The sequence below is a fragment of the Oryzias latipes genome, chromosome 16, assembly GCF_002234675.1.
Source record: "Oryzias latipes chromosome 16, ASM223467v1".
Lineage (NCBI taxonomy): Eukaryota > Metazoa > Chordata > Actinopteri > Beloniformes > Adrianichthyidae > Oryzias > Oryzias latipes.
In genome coordinates, this window is record NC_019874.2 from 25,581,232 (window position 1) to 25,605,242 (window position 24,011).

The 24,011-nt window shown below is 38.0% G+C and overlaps 1 protein-coding gene across 1 annotated transcript in view; it reads left to right on the forward strand.

Moving 5' to 3' along the window:
• LOC101172191 (neural-cadherin) overlaps positions 1-24,011 on the forward strand; it is a 131,946-nt gene that overhangs the window by 55,514 nt on the left and 52,421 nt on the right. The window contains exons 2-6 of the mRNA XM_011485705.3: positions 8,657-8,845; positions 12,592-12,817; positions 18,209-18,413; positions 22,540-22,651; positions 23,517-23,766. Coding sequence (XP_011484007.1) covers positions 8,657-8,845; positions 12,592-12,817; positions 18,209-18,413; positions 22,540-22,651; positions 23,517-23,766 — 982 coding nt within the window. The remainder of the gene's footprint in view (positions 1-8,656; positions 8,846-12,591; positions 12,818-18,208; positions 18,414-22,539; positions 22,652-23,516; positions 23,767-24,011) is intronic.

Sequence of the window (24,011 nt, forward strand, 5' to 3'; positions counted from 1 at the left end):
GCAGCAGCAGAAGCATTTTTTTCTACCTTTGAAGCTGTGCATACAGGGTGCAGCAGCCAAACCTCACGCTAAATACATCAGCTGCCATTCAAGTGAGAAAAACAGAAAAAAGCTCATGTCTCATTGTGTTTTTGTTCTACAATCTGCTGCTTCCTCCAATGATCCTGATACAGCGATTTCTGGACAAACCAACCTCCTCTGCAATTCAAGTAAATAACAGCAGAAAACAGGATCTCCTTTCTTTTTTTATTTTGTTTTTTTCTGCATTGTTTCTGCGATGAACGAGTGGCAGCTTAAGATCGATTTAGTGGCACTGTATGGAGAATTTACTCGATTGTGCGTCATTTCCAGCACTTCCTGTTGAAATGCTTGAAGACAAAAGAACATTCTTTGCTCCACACATCAGAGAGTAGGAGGTTTTTAACTGTGGAAAGCTTTGTGAAACTTTATTGATCTCTGTCAGGGAATTAGGCCATTGCCTTTTTCAAACTGATCCGACAGATAAGCTGAGGACAGTCAACTCGCACAACAGAACAAAGAGCTGCAGTCTCTGCCAGCCCAGTGTATAAATATATGCACATCAGATTATTTATTTCCAAAAGTTGCCTTTTTTAGAGATGAGGGCACTTTGTGTTGCATAAGCAATGTGACAGCAGACACCTAAATTTACAGTATTTAAAGAAAAGTAGAAACAACTTCTGAAGGATTGAATTGGGAAGCATTTATACACATGAATCTTACCTCTTTCAGCTAAATTACCTTCAATATCTTTATTAAAAATACATTTTGATACCATTGTATACCATTGTATTCAAATTTTCAGTTCATTGTATCAAATTTTCACATTACTTATATATTCTTTTTTTTTTATCATTATTATAAAACAAAATAAATACTATTTTTGTTCTATTTAAATGATTTTCTGTAAGCCTTTCTACATCAGGCCAATGTGATTTGTTTAAGTATAAATCACTAATTAAACTGTTCATTTTACCTTCTTGATCAGGTCAGGACATCCCAAATCATTATTCCTCTCCCACACTAACTCATTTGAAATATGTTGGTTCAACAAAATGAGACTATGCCCTCCCTAACTTCCCTAAGGTGGCAATATTGCACAGAAACTTGTAAAATGCGAAGAAGACGGGCTCAACGTGGACGGGGTCAACGTTCTGCAGCGTTCAGGCATTACGCGACGTTGAGCGTCCCCTAGGCCACAGCCAGGTGTAGTTGAGGAATCTCGCATGATCTCGTGATATCGTGAGGTTATCTACAGGCATGATCCAATTTAATGGTATCATGTTGGATCAACATAATTGAAATTAGTAACTATTAAATAGATTATTTTTATGTACAATCGACATGATTCATTCACGTATGATTTACAAACAACATTTTCTGGTTAAAATAAGTTACATTTTCGTAAAGTTTATTGGGTGGTAATTTCCTTTTTTTTAGTGTACCTTTAGCTAGAGGCTTTCCTTTACATATATGTCGCTTTGCATTTAAGCACCGTCTCTGGATTTTATTTGGTTGCTCGCATGCTGGATTTTAGCCTTTTTAAAGATAAAATCTCTAATTGCTCTTTTTTTTTTTTTGAGAAAATACGTGTTTAATCTGCTTTTCTTTAGAGCGCACATCAGAGACATCCAGTTTTATTGGTAAGTCAATGTACAGACGCGATCAGAGGTCCTGATTTTGAGGGTTGGACGCTGCACGCGGGCACGGCAGTCTAGCAACAGCGTGTTTTAGGAGTCGCAGCACAATTTGGTCGTCGAGGTTTATCAAGAGTTCATATTTCTGAACTTTGGCAAAAAAGATGCATCATATCATGTCAACCAATCAGGAACTCATCTTTGGCCAGTGACTGTTGATGATTTAATCAGCATCAACATTTGATCATTCTCCTCCCAAACTTTATATTTTTCTAATTTGCATTATAACACAATTGAAGGTTTCCTCTGATTTTATTCTTATTTCAATTTTTTGCCTACACGGACTAATGCGGGACAGCACGTGGTCAAACTGGGTCACAGAGACATGGAAGTAGGCGGTGAAAGCGGCCGTCATTCAGGTGCAGCTCCTGCAGTGGATGGTTAACCTCACCGCACTGGGAGAGTCTCTGAATGATTTAAAAAACCCAGACATTCAGATGTGATTACAGATGCTTTTGTAGAGCTAAATAAACCTTATCTCTCAACATCATCTGCGTCTTTCATAAAATGTGCTTCCATGTCGCGATATGGCTAAAAACCTCTGGCGGTGGCTCCTCCCACACAGCATCATCAATTTAACACATTTTTGGACAAGCTTCCAGAAACAAAGTTGTATTGGAAGAGAGGCATCCAATGTGAAATTGATGCGCAAACCCCATTCGGTGTGAACGCATCTCTAGATTTCTTAGAACAACTATTGGTCTTTTGTTTTTGTGAAACGGCAGATTTGACATTTGTCCTTTTGATCATTCTTTGGCTGATGCTACAAACCAGTAAAACATCTTTTTTGTGTTTGTGTTACACATCTGACCAGCAAACTGACAAAAAAGCCATAACAAGATCAATTTTCTGCACATGCAGGCATGGCACACTCTACTTTGACACTAACACGGATGGTCTTATTGATACAACACTTCTTCCTTGGTTTCTGCAGCTCGTTTGTCTTGGTAAATTCAGCACAGATACTCTGGGTTTTAGACTTTATTATTGAGAAATAAAGTTCAACACAATCCTTTCTGTGTCAAGTAACTCACTCAAATCTCTTACATAAAAAAGTGTGGTGCAGTTCAGTGGCAGGGAAAGCTTAATGAAAGAGTTTGATATAATAACACAAGGGAATACGGATAGAAGCAAAAGGATGAAAGAAGCCACGGATAGAAAGATGAGGAGAGCAAATTGAATCTCATTTTCAGACATTTTCTGGTGTGTTAGACAGTCCACAAAAGCTGGGAAAGAGATTAACTTGCCTTGATATTGAGCACAGGCTCTCTTTAGCAAAAAAATATATATAATAAATATATAGTGTTAATTAATCAACTACAACAATTAAGTCGCATTCAAGAGAGACGGGCAGAAAATGCAAGAAAAAAATGATGCTGCATTTGTGAAGTCAAACACATTTCCAGCATGAAAATGAGTCCTCATCACTCAGGTTAACATCCTTCTTCCACTCCTCTTCCTCGCTCCAGGCAGGCTCTTGCACAGAGTTTTTGTACTTTTATATGCATGAATAAATATGTTTATCGAGCTGTGGATCAAGCTCAGAAGCCCGCGTCAGGGGTCAGCGCTCTGCTCACACTGTGAGCTGCATTTCCTGGGTTATTATATCTGAGTTGAAGAAAGGATGGTTTCACAGAAGCCTGTTGTTCCACAGCACATTTCCACAGAAGTTGAACATTTTTAGAAAAAAAACCTACACAAGCATCTACATAAAGAGTTTGATTTTTATTGCGACATTTGTCAAACAATGTAAAATATCTTAAATGATTTTACAGAACCCTGCGACAGACTGGCAACCTGTCCAGGGTGTCCCCAGCCTACGCCCACAAGTGGCCGGGATAGGCTCCAGCAGCCCCGTGTCCCCAAAAGGGAACAAACGGAAGATGAATGAATGAATGAATGAATGAATGAATGAATGAATGAATGAATGAATGAATGAATGAATGAATGAATGAATGAATGAATAATTTTATAGTCGAGTTCAGTTAGAAGGATAGCAATAATTATAGAAACTAAAAATCTCCCGATCAGTTTTTTTAAATTTCGAGTCATTTGATTTTGAGAATCCTGATTCGATACTTTTGTAACACATAGAAAATTTAAAAAAATAAACAAATGCAAAAACAAACAGATCCAGGTTTTCCCTTATTTTATATCTTATTCACCTTACTTTTTTATTTAAAACTTAAAAAGAGCCCGTGTCTAAGATTGCTTAAACAATCTAGTAAAAATATACCAACTACTAACTAGGAAAAATAGGGGATAATTGTAAATGTGAGAACGTTTGGTGTCTGTAACTTTAGTATCTTCAGAACATATTTGATCGAGTGTGATTTAAAAATTCTCCATAGTAAAAAAAAAATGTCTTTCGTCCAAAATTGGTGATGTGCCATAAATATTATGATGAATATTCATGACTTTATCATATCAATGTAACATCAAGTAGTTTTGCTTGTTTTGAGACATTATGCATTTTTTTCAGTATTTCCTGGACATTGCACTTTGTAGACTTTGGTGGCTCTGTTATCAGCACAAAGAGACATTCTCATTAAAAAGAAACAAAAACCTGACCTTTTTTCATTTAAATTACCTAAAAGACACTTTCCAAATCTGTGAACATCTCACTAACTTTACTAAACTGTTTTTTGTGTGCCTCCTGTTTAAACTAGTGCTGTATTGTGCTGCGTGTCACGGCAATAAAATGATGGGATCCGTTCACGATATGCAGACTTCTGGTAGAGCATTTATCTGTTATAATAAGCTTAAAATATATGTTGCTGATCATAACAATCAGAATAAAAGAAATATCTGATCCATGAGATCCCTAATGTCCCTAAGGCTCAGGAAAACAGATTCACGATGGTGTTGAGAAATCAGTACTCTTCTGCAGCTGCTTTACATTGTTTAGTTTGTTTAGTTCGTCTGCATTAAGAAAGCTGGAAAACTTCTGAATTGTGACCCATATGAAAGACATATTGCACAGTTTCTTGTAGAAGAAATAACCACATGTTGTACTACAGGGGTCCTACAGGCTGCTTCTGTGAAAAAGTCTTCAAAAGTCATTATTTTAGTGTCAGTGACCTTTTTTCTCTGCCCGGAGGTATGAAGGAGGCGTTTTGTCCAGCTGACAGCCGTCCCTACCTCCCACACCCTCCTGAATGTGCGTTTCCACACAGAGAGGTAGACTTTTTGTGCCCTGACTGACACGTAGTGCTGACCTCTGGCGTTGCATGCAAATGTGTTGATGTTCATCATCATAATGGGACAGATTTCATTTCACTTTTGTGTACGGGCCACAGCCCAGAGTAGCCTGTGCGAAGCAAGAGACAGAAATAGATGTGATTATTCTGGATTCTATGGCTTTACTGAAGACTGAAGGCCAGTGATGCAGAAGAAGACACAAGAACATTGAGTAGGAAGACTTCTTCTCCATTGTCACTTTAATTTTTTAAGCTATTTGTTTGCTTTTTCCTCCATATATTGGTTTAAAAATGAATATATAGTAGTTTTACACAGGGGTATCAAATTATTGTATCAATTTTGACTAATTACAGACAAGTTAGTGCGTTATTTTTATTTTTTATCTCTCTCATTTTTAATCTATTATAATGCCAGATGAGGTGTCCATTATCAAAAATTAAATCTGAAATTAAATTCAGTCTTCAAACTGATCAAAATCATCAAACAGATTAAAATAAACTATAAAATCACTCACGTCTTTTCTTGTTGTTGTGATAAACTGTGGAAATAGGCATGTCAACTATGTATTAAGGTATTAATAAGAAATTTGTGGTAGATAATTTTTTTTAAATGTTCAGAGAGGTTTTCCTACTGATAAGTAAAATAAATTAGAGAACTCCGGATATGATGTTTTTGGATTTATTTTTCTTAATTGTTTGAGATTAAACAAATTCCACTTAGTGCCATACAAGTAAAGATTGGAAGTCTGTTAAAATAAAATAATGTCATGTGCAACATTGCCATGAATTTAAATAACAATACCTCAAAATGAGACTTTTCACAGCAAAAATTAGATTAGATTAAAAATATATTAGAGTAATTGATTTGAGGTCATAATTAATAATTGCTCAAAAGATTTATTCCCATGACAGCACTAGTTTACTTTCAGATTAAGATGATTTAAAATTGGCTGATCTAATACTGAGTCTTTTTGTCTCTATAGCTCTTCATTTGTTCTTTAGACATCCATATATTGGCACCTTTGTGTTTCTCCACTTATTTTCTTCCTCCTTTAATCCCCTTTTCCTCTTTTCCCACTCCTCCTTTAAATATTTCATGTCTCCTTCTCTTATAGTTTTCTATTTAACTTAATTTGCTGGCTTGTATTGACAAATGGCGATTTTTTTTTCTCCATCCCTCCTCTGCTTGACAGACCTTTAGAGGTGATATAAAAATACTGGGACAGAGGTAGATGCTCTTGTCTACTCTCCCCACCTCCTTCCTCCCTGTCACCACTTCATCCCTCTCTTTATTTTTGGTCTTTCAGAATTGAAGTTCCCCTTCTTGTTAGGGCTGATGTCTCCTGCGTGTTGTGAGCCGACACAGGTGCCAAAACAGCAGCGAGAGCTGAAGCACCTCAGAACCGAACAAATCCCTCCTCAGACACAGACAACATGAGAAACAACAATAAGACGGCAACGGAAATCATAAATATGAAAAACGAGCGTGTGTATTTTTGACTGGGCAAATGGGAGCGCCTGCTGGTTTTTGAGTTTCCTCGTTCATCTCAAAGTTCTGGTGTGTTATTTTGCAGGAAATGCTCCCTTTCCTCTTCTCCGCTGTGTCACTCCCTCACTCTTCTCAAGCAGCAAGATGAAAACTGAGAAAACATGACAGGTGTTGTAGAGAGATGCCACCTTGTCCCCTTTGGCTGAACGCTGCTTCTCTTTTGCACCGCTGTCTTAACAAGTGGAGCTAACTTGGATAACAAGCTTTGATCTTGCAGAGTAAACCTAACAATAGCAGCCGTTTACAGCATAGAAACAGCGGCTGCGATAGTCTGCACGAAATTGGCATTTGCAGAGTTTGCAGCACAGACTTTAAATACAGAAAAATGATTAATTCTTCTTGGGGATAGTAAAGACCATAGGAGATTATATGCCTGTTTAGGGACGTTCAGCCTTAGCACCTCTTTAAATTAAAGTCGTAATTTCAAAGACTTTTGCAAAAAGTTTTTTTATTTAACGGGATTGTTCCAAAACCTTAATTAAGCTGGTTTCATTTTGCAAAATGCAACTTTAATGCAAATGAAAGTATGTGCAGGAGTGAGCTGCATCTCTGATTGTTGGAAATGCTGATGGTTGAATCCAAAGGGCCATTTTGCAGCAAACCAAGAAGGTCAAGTGACTTTTTTCCTTACTTTTTTTATATAATGAAAATAAAGACTAGCAAACCTCATGATAAACTTTAATTTAAATTCAAGAATTAATTATCTTTGTACTGGCTTTATTTCATATTTTATTATTTCACAATGCAGGCCCTGGCACTTGCTTGATGCAGCATCACCTTCACCACAATTTTTTTTTATACAATGGGAAATAAATTCAGGCATAAAGGGGTTGAGCGGTTTATTTTTAAGAATTTTATGGCATGATAATACATTTAATAGCTTCCTTTTTAACTGTGATTAAAATAAGTTTAGCTTTGCAGTTTCACATGTGATGAACTAGACGATGAAAGAAGGTGATGGCATGTTTAATAGGAGCAAAACATTAAGTATATTTTTTCAAACAACTCTAATAACTCCATAATTTTACACCACCAAACGTAAATTTGCTCCTTGACCACCAAACCTGCACCTCACAGTGGGCAAAGACAAGCATTGCATCACATTTGGCAGAGATATGCGAATCACTTCTTCCATTTTAGTGCATCAAATGAACATTTTTGGCAAGCTGCTTGTTTAAATTACTGTGAGAAACAATGAAAAAATTTTCCCTGGACTATTAATAAAATAGGGATTGTTTATTACTTGTCTTTGTATACAATCCTGGGACAGAAACAATTTGATGTTAATTTTTAGCTTGATAGTCTGTTAGCAGTAGCCAAGGGTTTAGGTGAGAAACTAGGACAGCTTTTAATAACATCCTCAGTCCATTATGCAGCAATAATTAATTCTGAGGGGGCAAAGCGATTTAATTATCACAAAATAAAAGGACAAATTTGCAACAATATTTAGGACAAGCTAGTGATACAATTAAATATGGGAAAAGGTTTTTGCTTTTTTGAATACCTTGCTGATTACATTGTCAACTGATCTGTCGTGTTAAGAATCCTAAAGTCTCACTCTGATCATCTTTTGATCTATTTCAGAAGTTTTTCCGGTGGTCTTTTAATTATGAATATGCCAGTTTTAGCCATGATATCAAATACCTGTGTCGTTTTTTAGGACATCGTTTCTGCAGAGCGACGGGAGTTCATTAGAAAGTCGCCTCTGACCTGTGGGCGGAACCGTTGGCAAAGAGCAACCCTGCCCCCTCCTTCCCGTCACCCATAACCGAGAGCTCTCTGTTTACAGATTCTCCCTCTAACTTACAGCCTCTCGCACCCCCAACCTAACATTACCAGTACAGTGGACGCATTAAGCCTTTTCAAACTGCCTGTTTTCATCTCTTGATTCACAACAATTTGAATTACAAAATGCTCCAAAATGCCGTTTTATAATGTCCTCCTTTAGAAAAAAACACCATTTTCATGGGAGTGGGTTTTAATGTCCTATTTGATACCAAGCAATGTGTTTTAAATTTGTCTTATGTAAAATATTTTAAAGAGAAAAATGAAAATGATGATAGCCCCCAAACAGCTGAGAGGGGATGAACTGACTGTTGTTAGGCCATGCATGAAAACAGACGTCTGTAAACGCAACAATAACCTTTTATTTAACAAATATATCTTGTTTGTTTTCTGTTTCCTTTTCTCAGGGGATGAGTGGTACCTGTGCAGGTTGACACTGAGCATGTCCAGTCATGCTGACCTTCAGTGGGTGATGTTTCCTTCACCACACCTGACCACCGTCAGTCCAGATGCCACCCCTGGCTTTGTAGTTTACCGACTGTTGGCACGGCAACGGGATGGGACAACAGGGCAAGCTCAGTTCCTCCTTCTGGATGGTAGGTTTTCTAATTGGAACTTTTTATCTAGCATTAATGAGCTTCTTTAAGCAAAATAATGGGACTGATTCCACATGCTTTGCACTGAACTCTACAAAGGCTGTCTGGAGCACATCCTCAAAGCTTTTTAGAAGGAAGCAAGAAGATTTTTTAAAGAGCTTTCAATCATTATGAGTTCAAGAAACATGAAAAGGTCTTTCAACATTTAAATTCACATCAATCTGTTTGCACAGCTTGACTTTTTTTCTCACCTAATGCTGTCAAACTTCTTCTTTTACTAGTCAGTTTTTTCCCCCTGAAACCTGCCACAAGTTTGCTTCAGCTTTTATCTCCTGCCTGTATCTTTAATTAGGTCCGTTGCTGCTCTGCTTGACACTCTGTGACAAACCTGTTTTGCTCCGTAGAGCAATTTATAAATAAAATTTTACTTGTTGAATGTCAATTAGGTGGGAGATGGAGAGAAAAGAGCACATAAGCAACAGTGGTAATCGCTCCCCAGGGCAAAGAAGGCTCCCAGATTCTGGAACAGAAGGAAAGTCTCTGGAGAGGCTATGAGTGGGAGAGCTGGCTGGTGGGCGTATGGGAGCCAGTGGCTTTGGATTTTTATGTATAGGTTTTTTTTTTGTTTGTTTTTTTTTTTTTTGGGTTGGGTGGGGGGTTAAGAAAAGGAGAGGAGGAAGGAGCTAAATTGATATTTCAGGAACTTGTAATGATCTTATTCCCTTTGGCATGATATGTCTATAAAGAGCTAATCCAATAATTAGTATTACGAACTGTTTTTCTGAAGGCATGACAAATGGGTTATCGCAAAAACGCATGTTGAATATGGACATTCAAGTGTTTAAAATACATTTTAGATGGTGGAAGTAACATCTGTTCTTTTAGTATTAGCAGAGAAAAAATATTTTTGTTTAGGAAATAAAATTAATAAAAAAATATTTTTCACAATTTAAAAACATTGCACAAAAACAGTCTGATCTAAATGTATAATACCAACAGTTGAAGTTTGTTCTGTTTTTTTTTTATGTCCTGCAGCAGACCATGAGCGAATATATTGCCACCAGAATCTCATCAATATTTGTATCCATCTTGTAAAACTGAATGTTTGACATAGTGAACGAAGTACCCCTGCCTCCTACCCCCAAACAAATAAATAAAGGATGACGTCACAGCGAGACACCTTCAAAAAAATGGATGGGCAGTCATTTTGTGGCAGTTTGTAAAATTTGGCAATTTTCACATTTACTTCACAAAATGGGACAAAAAAAACGTTTTGTTCGAGCAATCTTCAAAGAGTTTTACTCACATGCCACCAGGTTAGGTTTACGACCACAATAAAAGTTTTGTTGACCTTTAAGCTTGAGAAGAGGCAGACATCTTGAATTTCCCAAAAGAATAAGTAAATAAAAGAAATCACCCTTAGTTTCAGCCACAAGTTTGAACTCCTCCCTGGAGTTCCAACTGTTGCCTCGTAGCTCCTTGAACAAAACAGGGAAGCTACTTTGAAAAGAAAAACATGTTGGAATTAGAAGTAGTAGATCTTGAATGGCAATAGTGTGGAAAGTTTACAAAAGTGGCATTCCACTGTTGCTTGCTCATTTTTACAGAAAGGTTATGAACACTCAACACACTGATCCCTGGGTTAAGCTGAATGAAACAATGTCACATACATTATGAACATATTAGGAGTGTGGGTGTGCTTAACAATAAGGCTATGTTGCTAAGGAAATATAAAAGTTTACTTTTGCTGATTCTTTTAAAACTTATATAGATCTGTTCAAGGCTACCAAAACATAAAATAGTTGCTATGGAGAGAAAACAAAGAGAAAACCACAATTTTGAAAAAAAATTCATGAATTTGTCACATGTAGCTCTGACCAGGGTGGCCGAAGAGAGGGGTAGAGTGAGGAGTGTGATGCAGGTTAAAAAGGGGAAATGGTGGAGCGCCTGTGGGCCATAAAACGGGGCTCTGCCTTAATTTTGATTGTAATCATTTAGTTCGTTGTTTGTTTTGCAAAAAAAAATTGAACACCAGCTCTTCCCTTCTTGCCTCCAAGCCAGAGGTATATGTAGAAAGAGATACGCGTCTATGTATTTCTCTCTGAGAAGAAAAAAAAAAGTATATTTCTGATTTGTGATGCTGTAAAACAGACCTATAAAAGCTGTATAACTTGAACTCTGACCTGTGATTAGTTTAAACTGGCTTAAAATTCGTTTCACTCATGTGAAAACGATCTTCAGAAATAGTCCAAGTAGGAGGAGATGATTGACAGGTTGGAAGCAGCTGTGGGTTCAGAGGCCTCTGGTCAACAGCTGGGGATTTTACTGTTTTCTTGCTGGCTTCTCCTCTCTCCTCTCTCATCTACATTTCAATGTTCATCTCTCTTTCTCTGGTCTCTTCATTTCATTCCTTTGCCTCCCTTCATCCGTTATTAGATTCCCGCCTGTCTGTCATCCTTTAGTCAACTTGCATCTTACTCTGTCCCCTGATTTTGTTTCGTCTTTTTTCGTCATACTCTCCTTTGTTTCCTTTGCCCTTTCCTTATCTTTTTTTGCACCTCTTTTGGCTTGTTCTGTCTTTTAAACCTGGGGGGATTGTGGGTGTAAATGAGCCTGTTTTATTTTAAGTCTTCCGGGAGTGTTAACAAGCTCATAATCATGCACAAAAAATAAACACACACAAACATCTACTGCATCCCTCCAGCGTCAATTTACCTCAATTGGCTTTTCATAATTGGACAGCTGGGACTGCAGCCATTTTTTATGATAATGGACAAACTGAAACTGATGCTTGTTTACACACAAACATTTCATTAAAAAAACACAATAGATTTAATAACAGTTGAATTTACATTATTTTTTATTTATTTTAACAAAGAATGACACAAAGATTTTTTGGGTGCACAGGTAGATCTGATAGATGGAAATTGCACCATCCACCTCTCCTGTGTCCCTTTAGATGTTTTGGTTTAGCTTTTTTTTTTCCTTTGATGCTTAGGCTTGTGTGTGATCCAATTTCTTAGCAACATTGCTATATTATCGTTTGTATGACTAAGCATGTGAAATGAATGAAGGTTCCTATTCAGCTGCTTTTATTTGATTTGGATTCCTATGGGGTTAAAGAAATATCTGCAATTTAGACATTTTAGACTCAATTTGAAACCAAAATAATAATCCAGTCTTGACGAATATTCATGCAAATATGCATCAAACCACTCTGGCTCAATAATTACCTGAATTAAGCATCTACTTGAAAGCAAAAATGTAAATTTTTTTTTTTAAGCGAGAAATAAATTTTGCCGTCAAGGGGTTAAAGCATGAAGACAAGAAGTAAAAGAAATTAATTCATAAATGTAACCATAATAATAAGATTTTACAATTAAAAAAATTACTTAGACAAAGACCTAAAACACAAGAGAACTCCAGAAAAACAAGCGGATCTTGTGTGGAACAAATGAAACTGAGTTTAAACACACCATAGATCAAAAGAAAGCAGCTGTGTTTGTAAAAAAAAAAGGCTAATGTACTCAAGTTATGGAAGAAGAAAAGGAACTGAAAGTGGTTAAGACACGGAAATATGACTAAAACTCTAAAAACTGTGGCAGGAAAACTGATCCAAAGTTTTCTCACTCTGACACTTCAAACTTTACCTGCATGTTAGACGTCAATCTCTGTTGTTTTTATGCCAGTTTGCAGAAATTGTTAATTTGCTGTGGACAATTCTCATTTGATCTCCTTCTGCACAGGTGCTGAGGGGTGTTTCGAGGTGGACCGTCGTTCTGGTGTGATCAGAACCACAGGAAGACCCCTGACTCCAAGTAAAGAGTACCTCCTGCGGGTTCAGGCAGTGGACGGGCAGGGCCATAAAGGCCCCCCAACTACTGTGGCTATCCTTGCCGGATACCGACCACCACAGTTCACAAACTCTTCCTACAGTCTGGATGTGCCGGAGAACACTCCTGTAGGCAAACAGTAAGTCAAGTTCTGATAGCTTTCCACTACAGTTTAGGCAATGTGTTTGGTGTTGGATCCAAAACAGGCGGGGACGTTTGCTGCTGGTGTTCCTGCATTCTGTGCTGCATCAGGCTGGTTATTTGTCCAGTGATTTTTACTGCTAAGAGGTTTATCTGCAGATGTTTATACTCAATCACTTGACTGTTAGATCTTTTTTTTTCGGTAAACTGATTTCAGAAATCTAGCATAATGAAAGGAATTGGAAAACATGAATGCCAATAATATAAGGGCCTAGCTAACAAAAAAAAAATTGAACTGCTGTCAGGGTTAAAAAATGTGTAACAGAAGCAGAATGGCTATAGCCGAAACCTGGACAGTAACTGCAAATAAAACTCGATTTAAATTCAGAGCCTGATGTCAACCAATCAAAGAGCCGTGAGTACAAATGAGACCATAACCACCAACTAAATGATAATGTTGCCCGTGACAATGAAAAAATGGGTAACACATTTTACCTGAAACAAGCATCAGATGTGGTAATTAAATGTTGGCCAAGTCTTAGCATTCAACAGGAAACAAGCAGAAAAGAGAAGAAGTGTCAAACAACCAAAAAACTGAATAAAAATGAAATTAAAAAATTAAAAACAGAGATCTACATCATAAAATACTGAAAAAGAACAGTGAAGAATAAAAACCAGACACTAGACCCTGACACTCAAAATTTTTAGGATTTACCTTTTTGTCTAACCAATTCCCAAATAACATGTACTGCAGTAGTCTTTGTGTAAATAAGACACAAACATGCAACAGTAAAACTCTCATATAAATGGTTTCGACACAACAACTACAACTACATTTCCTGAGGTCTCTTTTATAAAATTTTAAAGTAGGACCAACAATAAAAGAGCACAGTGGCCTTCCCTTAACACAACGCCTGCTAAACAGCAAGCCTCTGATTTGGTTTGTGGGCATCATTTATCCTACAGGCCCTTTGAGGTAGTCTTTTAAACAAACAGGATGGTCTGTTAAACTTTTTCTCAAACACCTTTACACTGCAATCAGTCAGACCCCCAATACCCACACATCTGTAACAAAAATAAGTAAATAAGGAAAGAAGCGGGCATAGTAGTTAGTCATTATTGAAATCAACTGGTTCAAGAGTTAATGATGCATTTTAAATAGCTGTTAAGCTTTAGTCAAATGCACTCATACGGGAGGTTGAGCCATGCGGCTGCCCCAGGTTTTAGGGGTGTCCAGGCCGTGAAAGATCGTAGAGATGAGCACCTGCATCTTAAGGGGAGCGCAGGTGTGTCTTGGAGTTCCCTTGAGGCTCGTGCAGCCATCTAAAAGGGATGTCATGAAAATGGAATGTACCATTGTTCCGTGTGTGGTAAGTGTGTCGTCAAATAGTCATAAGGCTAATGAAAGTCCCAGGCTTTTATTATGTACAGGTGATGCTTTCATATGATGCCCTTGTGCTACATTCTAGTTGTAGTAAGATGTGCATACTGGACCCCTGCTGACACCCCATGCTGTACGCATGGGGTGTGCAGGTGATCTTTAAGTGCCCATAGGACACCCGTAGGATGCCAGCCCGCACAAACTACACCCCGATTGTCCAATTTACTGAATTCTAACAGTCAGGCTGGGCCCAAGGAGCATTTAGTCATTATTAATGGGCTCCTTGTGCAGTGCGCAGGGTTCGGTGGGGGCAAAAAGCAAAACACTCAATACAACATGCCTGCTTCTCACCCACTTCACTCTTACTTACCCTTACGTGTTGTTTAGGTGTTTGCTATGACCTGTTGCCTGCAGCATGCCTTTAGAAAAAACCTGCATGAAGAGTTTGTCCTTTGGACTCACTGATTGGTCCACAACTTTGATATTTTTTAAGTCATCTGTGTGCCCTGCACAGATTAGCCCATTTTTTTGCCTGCAGACAGCCTGTAAGGGCAGTTGTGACTAAAGTTTTAAATTATGCTTTTATGCAGCCTAAACCAACTAACTAACCAATCAACCTACCACCTAACTAACTAACTAACTAACCTTCAGCTTACAACCAACTAAGCCAAACTCCTGTCAGGCCTCCGGGCCGTCATAAAAGCTACAAACAGGCGATAAAGAACAACTGCGAATGAGTCACAAAGGTGAAACATGTTTGTTTTAACAAGGCAGCTGTCACTCAGCTGATTCATGGATGCCAGCTTGTTTTCTGCAACCACAAACATAGCTTTGTAAAATCTGCCTGATTTTAATAAAAGGTGACAGTGAGTTTAACAAAGATATCTTGTTTTAGAGACTCAGTGAGAGTCATTTACACAAAACTCTCTGTTGCATTTCAAAAGTGAGACAAAACAAGTCTTTAATTTCCTTTCAACAAATAACGTTTGCACTAAACATGTCTGCTTTATCTGTAATTTAGCAGAACCATCAAATGTTTCATTGCCGTAAAAACTTAGTGTAAATATGTCATTTTGTATTTGTACACTTCAGTGAATGTCATGAGACGCGTGAAGAGATGAACCCTGTAGAGCGAAGAAAAACAAGCGAAAGAGGTGATGCTATGGAGGCAGAGGGGAGGACAGAAAAGAGGAGAGGAGGATGGAGAGATGAGGTTAAGAAGGCAAAGGATGAGATGGATGAAGAGGAACCCAGATGCATGAGTGTGGCCTGAGGCAGAACATTTGAAAGTGTGGCAAATTCAAATATTTATTAAAAGTGAGGCCTGGATAAACATGAAGGAGAGTGTATGTGTGTGTCTTTGAATCCCTGAGGGCTGCTGGCGCAAAGCACATTGTATTAATATCCAAGTATCCCCACCACCCAGAGAGCAGTGTGTGGGTGTATCTCAGAAAGAGGTTTTGGTGCGCTTTTCCTTGCGTTGTGGACCTTAACGTATGTTTGTATCTTTGCACGTGTCTTCCCTTGTGCATGTGTGAGAGTGTTTTAATCAAATTGATTAACCAGGTTGTCATGGTCTCTGAGCTCAGAGTAATCCATGAAGACAGCCGACTTTAAAGGGAGCGTAAGTGATCTCAGGCACCATGTCACTGCTTCCTTTCACTTTAAAAGTCTGCTTGGAAAACAGAAATTTCCAGCAGATTTCTTTTGACCTGTGGTCATGTTTAGACTTCAGGCAGCATCAGCTAAGTTTATTTATGGAACACTTTGCATGCATAGAGAAATCCAAAGCTGTTCAAAGTGAGGAACTTAAAACAGAAGAAGGGGCAACAGAGTGCATTAAAAAGATAACACAATAAACGAATGAAGCTGCAGTGACGTTACAGGGAAAATACTTCAGTCAGTTATACTGTTTCTATTAATTATTACTTACAGTCAAAGACAACCAGGTGTGAAAAAATTAATCAACTTAAATTAAGTAATTTATTTATGTTCCATTTATTTATGTTACAATCCAGCCAGATCAATTTTTCTGAGACTAGTTGTTGTTGAATCGAATCGACTTAAACCGTTAATGAAAATGTCTCAAAATTAGATAAACCTATAATCGATATTAGAAAATACCATTTGGATTGAGTTACGGTATTTTTATTTTACTCACAGCAGACAACAAAGACATATGATGGCAGCAAAAAATGAGCCATTATTACAATCTAATGTGTGGAAACACTTTGACAAAGACGTGACCATAAGGTGTGGTAGAATGTTCTAATTATGTTGTTTGTATAATCTGTTTGTATTATTTTTATGTGCAAAAACAACAGTGGACTAAACTTTATTAAACTAAAATGTGAATGTGTTTGTCGTTATTTCTTGTCTTGCAAAAAATCTAAGGAATCTGGAAAACGTCATCTGCACTCTTCAGTACCAAGTATTTCTCTCTGGAGTAAATAATATCAACTATGAATCGAATCAAAAACTACAAATTATGATCGTTAAATCGAATGAATCGTTAAAATAAATTGTTACACCCTTAAGACATTCACTGTGTTTAAAATAAAGTACACCAAGAACAAGAAAATGCATAAAAAAACAGATTTAATTTATTTTCTTTTTTTTTAAGGGTGAAGGAAAGGAATGTTGAATGGATGTTGGTTAGAACTTTTTCAAAGCCCTAGTGATATATCTTTACCAAGACAACCGATATTTGATTATATGCAATTATTCGTGTTTTGACCTGAGCTGTGACCCAAAACCCAAAACAAAACTCTTTTTGGTGCCTCTGGCTTTGCAGCAGCTGCTCAACCGTTTTTGAGCAAAACATCAGCATAATTGCCTGAAGGCGAGTCCTGGCTTTTTCACATTCACAAACCAAACTGTTGAGTTTGTGGATGAAAACAAGACTTCACAATGCAATGAGGATCAGTCGTGCTGATGGTTTGGATGCATGCACATGAGTGGAAAAATTAAAGTTTGAATATCAGCCTTTGCACACAGTTCATAGTCTTCCTTCTCCTGGTCTAAATATGCAACATCTTTTGAACGGGGAGTAAATGATGGTGGATGTGGAACCAGCCCACTTGTAAAGGTAACAATCTATAAAATGTTAGGAGTTCTGAAGAAAACCTTCTGGTGCGGGGGAGGGGTGTGTGTTTCTATAAGCTCTTTGCAAAAGTAAACAAGGATTTTGTTTACAAAGTAAAGCTGGTTCCAGACCAGTTCGTCATTTGGGCAGATATGACATTTCATTTGAATTCTGGTGTGAACTGGCCAAAATAAAACCTTGCTTCTTTCTGCGCAGCAAAACTAAGTCCTGCGGTATTTCAAGTATGAGGACCAAGGAGATGCACACCCTTATATAGTCAGAGGACTCCATAGTATCACACAATACAATCTTCTTCAGTCATTTTGCTCTCATCAGTAATCTCTTCACCTAATGCTCATCTAAAACGAGAAGCTTCATCCAAAAAAAAAAAATGGTCCACTGAACTGTGCTGGTCTGAGCTACAGTTGTTTTTACCTTTACAGCGCATGTCACCCCATAAAAATACATATACATAAATATGTGTGTATACACATATAGTTTTTTTCATTCATTCATCTTCTTCCGTTTTATCCCTTTCGGGGTCACAGGGCTGTTGGAGCCAATCCCGTCCACTTATGGGCGAAGGCAGGGGACACCCTGAACAGGTCACCAGTCTGTGGCAGGGTCACAATCACACTCACACCTAGGGACAATTTAGAGATGCCAATTAACCTATAAAGCATGTTTTTGGACGGTTGGAGGAAGCCGGAGACCTCGGAGAGAACCCACGCATCCACGGGGAGAACATGCAAACACCACACAGAAAGATCCCCTGTTGATGTTCAGTTTCAGGTCCCCCAGACTTGAACCAGGGGCCTTCTTGCTGTGAGGCAAGAGCGCTTCCGTGCAGTCGGGTTTTTTTTACATTTGATTGTTTTTGGTGTCTCTCTCCAATTATTGCTTTTCTGTGTTTTTCCATTCAGTGTCGCAGTGGTTCAAGCGGTGTCCTTCCAGAAAAAGACTCTGTCCTACATGCTGCTGGTGAATCCCGGGAATCTGTTTAGCATCAACCAGGAAAGCGGTGCGCTCAGCCTCACCAGGACTGTGGACTACGAGAGTGGTCACAACCTTTACATTGTGCAAGTCCGAGCATCAGAGCCCGACACTGGGCTCAGCAGCGTGGCAGAGGTACACAAAAAACCCTTACACAACAGTTAACTCTTTTAGAAGAATATGATTTTGGAAACAGTTCACACTGAACTGTCACACTGTCATTTTGGGACACTCTTGTTTTAGCAAAATAAAAACAAATGGAGCTCTTTTATACTTTAGTCCATCATACAAGAGTTCACAGTGTAAAAAATGTCCCCAACGACATGCAACACTTTAGAATTCGAATTTGTTCTGCCATGTTTTTTAATCCTGCATTGACAGTTCAGGGCAAGGATTGGACATGCATTATTAGTATACAGAAGATGCAGAATCTAAATCTCTAATTAGCTCAAGTGACTGGAAGGTGTCATGAAAGCATTCTCTTAACATTTCTGAGAAGGTGATTTGTCAATATAACCCTGAAAATATTAGGTTTGGCCCTGTCCAAACATTTGGCTGAATGTCCAATGATTATGAATGCTGTCGGAGAGAAATCTGATGTGTCCTCAGTGCATTCTGGGTGTTTTCACACCTGTAGTTAGAGCTGTCAAGTTGTGACTGCATCACCTGAGGGGATGATGGTGCCAGGCGTGAACAAGGCAGCAAGTTATGTGACCGGATTAAATACAAGCTTAGCTGTCAGTGAATTTTTCCAGGACTCAATGTTCCTAAAAGCATTCAAAAACAAAAACATTTGGCCTTCCTCATGGAAAATAAAAGAGACTGGTACAACTGTTTAAAAACAATCGTCATGTTTTCGGTTTTTACAGAAAATGTAAGTTTGTTTTTACATAAAAACGATAAATATAAAAAAAAAGAACCTTGAGTATTAGTTTTTTCACTTGTCCCACTTTATTGTTATTTTATCAACCAGAAGTTTTTGGTATTTTCTCTGAATGCAGCACTTAATTAGTAAACCCAACACACACGTATGCTGCTTCTCTAATTAATGATTTTCAGGTCGTTAGGAACTCGTGTTCTAATTAGATAAAAAATCTGACTTACTGCTGGACCGCCAATTTCCACACCTAAAGTTAAAATATTTGCATGCTCTTAGAGACATTAGAACAGATTTTATAGGAGAACTAATTAGTAGACTGTTTGCTCTGTAAATGTTCTGTAAAAGCCCAGTATTGTCTTAAATACAATAAAATATGTGTATTCATCATGTGAAACAATGCAACAACAAAAACATGACAAGTTGTACAGCTAATACTAACAGCATAGAACAGCTGTTTTTACTTTATGATGCGTGATAAAAGTGTGACCTAATAACAGCAAATAAAACATTTAAATCAATGCTTTCTTAATGATTAGTGCTTATAAAAAAAACAGTCGACACAGGTTTGAATTAAGTAAAAGAGCTCATTAAAAAGTTAACATTGTTGTCAAGTAAAATAAAAAATACATGTTAAGATTTTACTTTTAAATTCTAGTCCTTCACGTTTAATGTCACGCTGCTGCTAAAGCTTTTGGTCTGAACTTAAACTTTCTGTCATGATTTCTGGAGCTTTAAGATGTTCAGCCCAATAAAGTTTTCAAACTTCTACACTTCTATATTTTTCTGTCTTTTTATTCTAGCACTGCAAATAGTCACACAGAGAATGGAACAAAAACAGAAAGTGAATTTGTGCATCTGTAATTCCCAGATACACAATTCCCCGCCCCATTTTAGAGTTTCCTGTACTCAGGGATAACATTAATGTCCCTTACATACCTTTTTAAAGGCTCAATGGTCTTGTTAGGAGCATTTAAACACTGATACCAATGAAAGTTCCCAAGTTTTTTTCCATCAGTGATCCCTGTTGCCATTTTGCACTCACAGGATTATTGGTGTGTAAATGAAACAATTTAGATTGAACTGGAATCACAGCCTCACTTTTAACAGGAAAGAGAAAATCTACATTAAATCTACAAAACCCACTTTTGTAGATTCACAAAATACTTTTTACTGAATGCTTTATTTTTTAGAGAAATAATCTGTCGTGCTCTGAACTAAAAAATAGAAAAGAAAAAAAACTACAGAGATGTGTTTAGACATTTGACCAGATGTAAATTCCATAATCACCAAAAGACAACCAGAACTGGTTCAGTGATACTGTCTGCCATTCTGGTTTGCAAAAGTAGAATTTTTGTTCTAAAGGTCCTCTTTAAGTCTGTCTGTATAATAATTAGGGGAAGAAAATTGTAGTTTTTTCCTCTCAGCTTTTCTATAACATCTTCATGCTGACAAAAACACCGCTTTTATTTGACATTGAGTTTATTGTTGTAAACTATTTTGAGAATATGAATCATCTATGCTTCTGATCTTCATAACCTAAAATCACATCAGCAGATGTTAAAGCACTTCTGCTTTGTTTTTTCTTTTATATGCTACTAATTAAAGTTTGATACTTTACAGATACTTTATCCAGAAGAAAGCAAAGTCAAACATTTTGTTTGAAAAATACTCAAACAAAATGTCTTAAATCAAGCACAAGTGCCAAACTGTGTATATTATGTAGTTAACATTTTTTATTTATTGCGTTACACTGGTTATCTTTTTATTTGTCTTTATGACAAGGACATCTTGATGATTAACCAGCTGCTTGCTCTGCAAATGCATGCTGCTTACTCGTGATTATTGTTTTCATTACATTCTGAATAAGAATATAAATTTCATCATTGCTGTGGAAAATGTCTAAATACGGTTGCACATTTCCTGTTTTAAATTCACGATGCCCAGCTTTGTCAAATGGATCATCACCTTGTGTGCAGAAAGTGACAATAATCACCAATTCTGTCAGTATTTACACTTTGTCCTTTTGAATATTCAGCACACGCATGAAAGATCCTCCATAATCTAAATTCTGTCAGCATGAGCCCCTGCAGTCCTGCTGTTCTCATCTAACAGGTGGTTAAGGAGTGCAGAGGAAATGTGTGCTCAGGTGGTCATGGCTGCAGCCTCAGCACTTCAATCCCACTTTCAGTGAGCGGAAAAAGCATTTTGTTCTCGAGCTCAGGATGGTGGATACATTTCACAGGGCTAAAACAACAACACAGACCACAGTTCTGAATTGTTCTCCATGTTTCTCCTGTTATTAGGGGTGTAACGATGAATCCATTTCTACTTGTTCCTCACTCTCCCCCTTTGCCCCTTCCACCCTGGTCAGAGCTGCATGTGACTAATTCATTTTAAAAAAAACTGATTTTTCAAAATGGCGACTTCCCTGTTGGCTTAATCTCCATAGCAACCGTTTTAGCTTTTGGTCTCCTGGGGGTGATGAACAGGTCTATGTGATTTTTTAGAAAAATCTGCCAAAGTAAATTTTGGGATTTCCTTGGCAACGAGGATTTTTTGCTACTGCATCCCATCCCTGATGTGTGTCGTACTGATTTGTTCAGCTTGAGTCAATGACTAATGTATGAAAATGTTCACAAAATTCCGGTAAAATAATACAAACAGGGAATCGCCACTTTTGCACTTTTAAGTTTAAATTTGTTGCTGGTGTTATAGGTGATTTATTTCTTTTAAATTCAAGATGCCGCCCCTTCCTAAGGTCCAAGGTCAAAGGTCAACGAAACTTTGGTTGTGGATGTAGACTTAACCTGGTGATCTGTGCGAAATTTTTTGAAATGTTTTTTCCCATATAGGGGGGAAAATATGAAAATCGCCAAATTTCCCACTTTGCCACTAAGTGGCCATCAAGCCGTAGGTTCTGTGGCCATCCCATAATAGTTGTACAACTTGCTTTGGATATCCCCAATAAATTTCTTTAAGGTTTTAGATTTTTTTTTATTTTTATATTTGAGTTTCAAAAGAGAGATGTTGTCTTTATTATTCATGTTTCTGACGATTTCTTCAGCTGTGACGTCATCAGTTTTTTTTGTTTCGGTTTTGTTCTCTTGGAGAAGTGCCCGGATGAATGCCAATTTTGGTAACATTTGTAATTATGCAAAGGGGTGAAAATTCAAAAAGGTAGTAAGAAAGACGAATATGAAGTCCAGGACTGTTCAGAGTCATAAAAAAAACAGCGCCCACATTTGACCCTGTGGGATCTCCAGGGTTCGGTTTGCCATTTATCCTGTCAATGGGAGAGTCAAACCCCCTAGAAATCCATTTTCAAATATCAGTCAGTCTTTAATGCTACATCTTCCCTGATGAAAACCATGTACTCTGCAGGTGTCTGTGCATATAACAGATGAGAATGACTGCACACCAGAGTTCCTGCACTCCATCTACACAAGAGACAACATACCCGAGAGCATCGCAGCTGGAACGTCCCTGCTGCAAGGTAACGCGCACTGATCTGTGGAGCATGCTCTGCCGAAGAGTTTGTCCTCTGCCAGTGAGCACAACACATCACACTACTGTGTGTGTGTATGTGTGTGTGTGTGAGCCATCTGTCATAGCTGCTGGTGACTGGTTGAGATCAAACAGTCCATCTTCAGCGGAGGCTTTGCTCTTATTAGGCAGACAGCCAGCCGTGCACACACCCTCACAAACACACACACACACACACACTTACATTTACCTCCCATCTTTGTAAGGATTCTGCTGATATACCGCACAGTTAAACCTCTTATCCTGACCTGAACCTGGACTTTAGGTCAGAACCAAGGAACAGCTCCCAAAGTGAGGCAACCTCATCAAACTCAAATATGTTCCAGAAACAGTCAAATTTTTAAATAAAACCCACACATGGACACTTCAAACCTCTGCATTTTCATCCTTGTCCTTTTTATATCATGCTCTCTTTTCTCCTCCTTCTCACCTTCTAATAACCTTTTTCTGTACCTTTTCCTTGATACCACTACATGTTTTTGGATTTGGATTTTACTCTCTCATGTTCATTTTTCCTTATTTTTAATATTGTTCTTATCTTTGTCTTTTTTTTTTAACCTTTCCTTTTTTCCCTTTCTAATCTTCAATACTTTCTTCTTTGTTTCTCATTTGTATTTATCCTGCTTTTATTTTTTTTCTTTCAACTCTCCATGTTGTCCTCCAGGTTTTCCTCTGATCTTTTCCTTCACTTTCATCCCTCTTTTTTTTAGCTAACTCCACAGCTTCCTCATTTCTTTTTTCTGTCACATTTCTTTGGTTTGTGTGTGACATCACTTTTTTGTCTTGGTAATATTCGTGTTTTTTCTCACCATTAGTTCTGGCTCGAGACTGCGACTCCGGCGTAAACTCAGAACTTTCCTACTTCATTCCAAGCGCCGATTTTGACATCACATCAGGGGGTGTGGTCAGCCCCGCCCACCGCCTGGACTACGAGCGACCCAACCACATCTATGAGTTTGTGGTGGTGGCTGTGGATGCAGGGACTCCTCCCCGCACTGGGACAGCATCCATCCGGATCCGAGTGGCCAACAGCAACGACGAGGCTCCCGTTTTCTCACAGAGCGTGTAAGAATGAGCTGCCTCTTTAGGGAAGTAGAAACTTGAATTTTATGAGTGTGGATGCCTCCCTCCACACTTGTCTTGTTATTTTGCACCTGCTGTCAGAGTCTGTCACCCACAGACTCTGTCTACTGATAGAGTTTGTTTTTGAGAATCTATTCTCGTGTCATTATCTTTTTCCATCTGTTTTCACTTAATCTTCACCTCTCCTCTCACTCCTCTCTGTTTTCTTCGCACACTATCTTTGCATG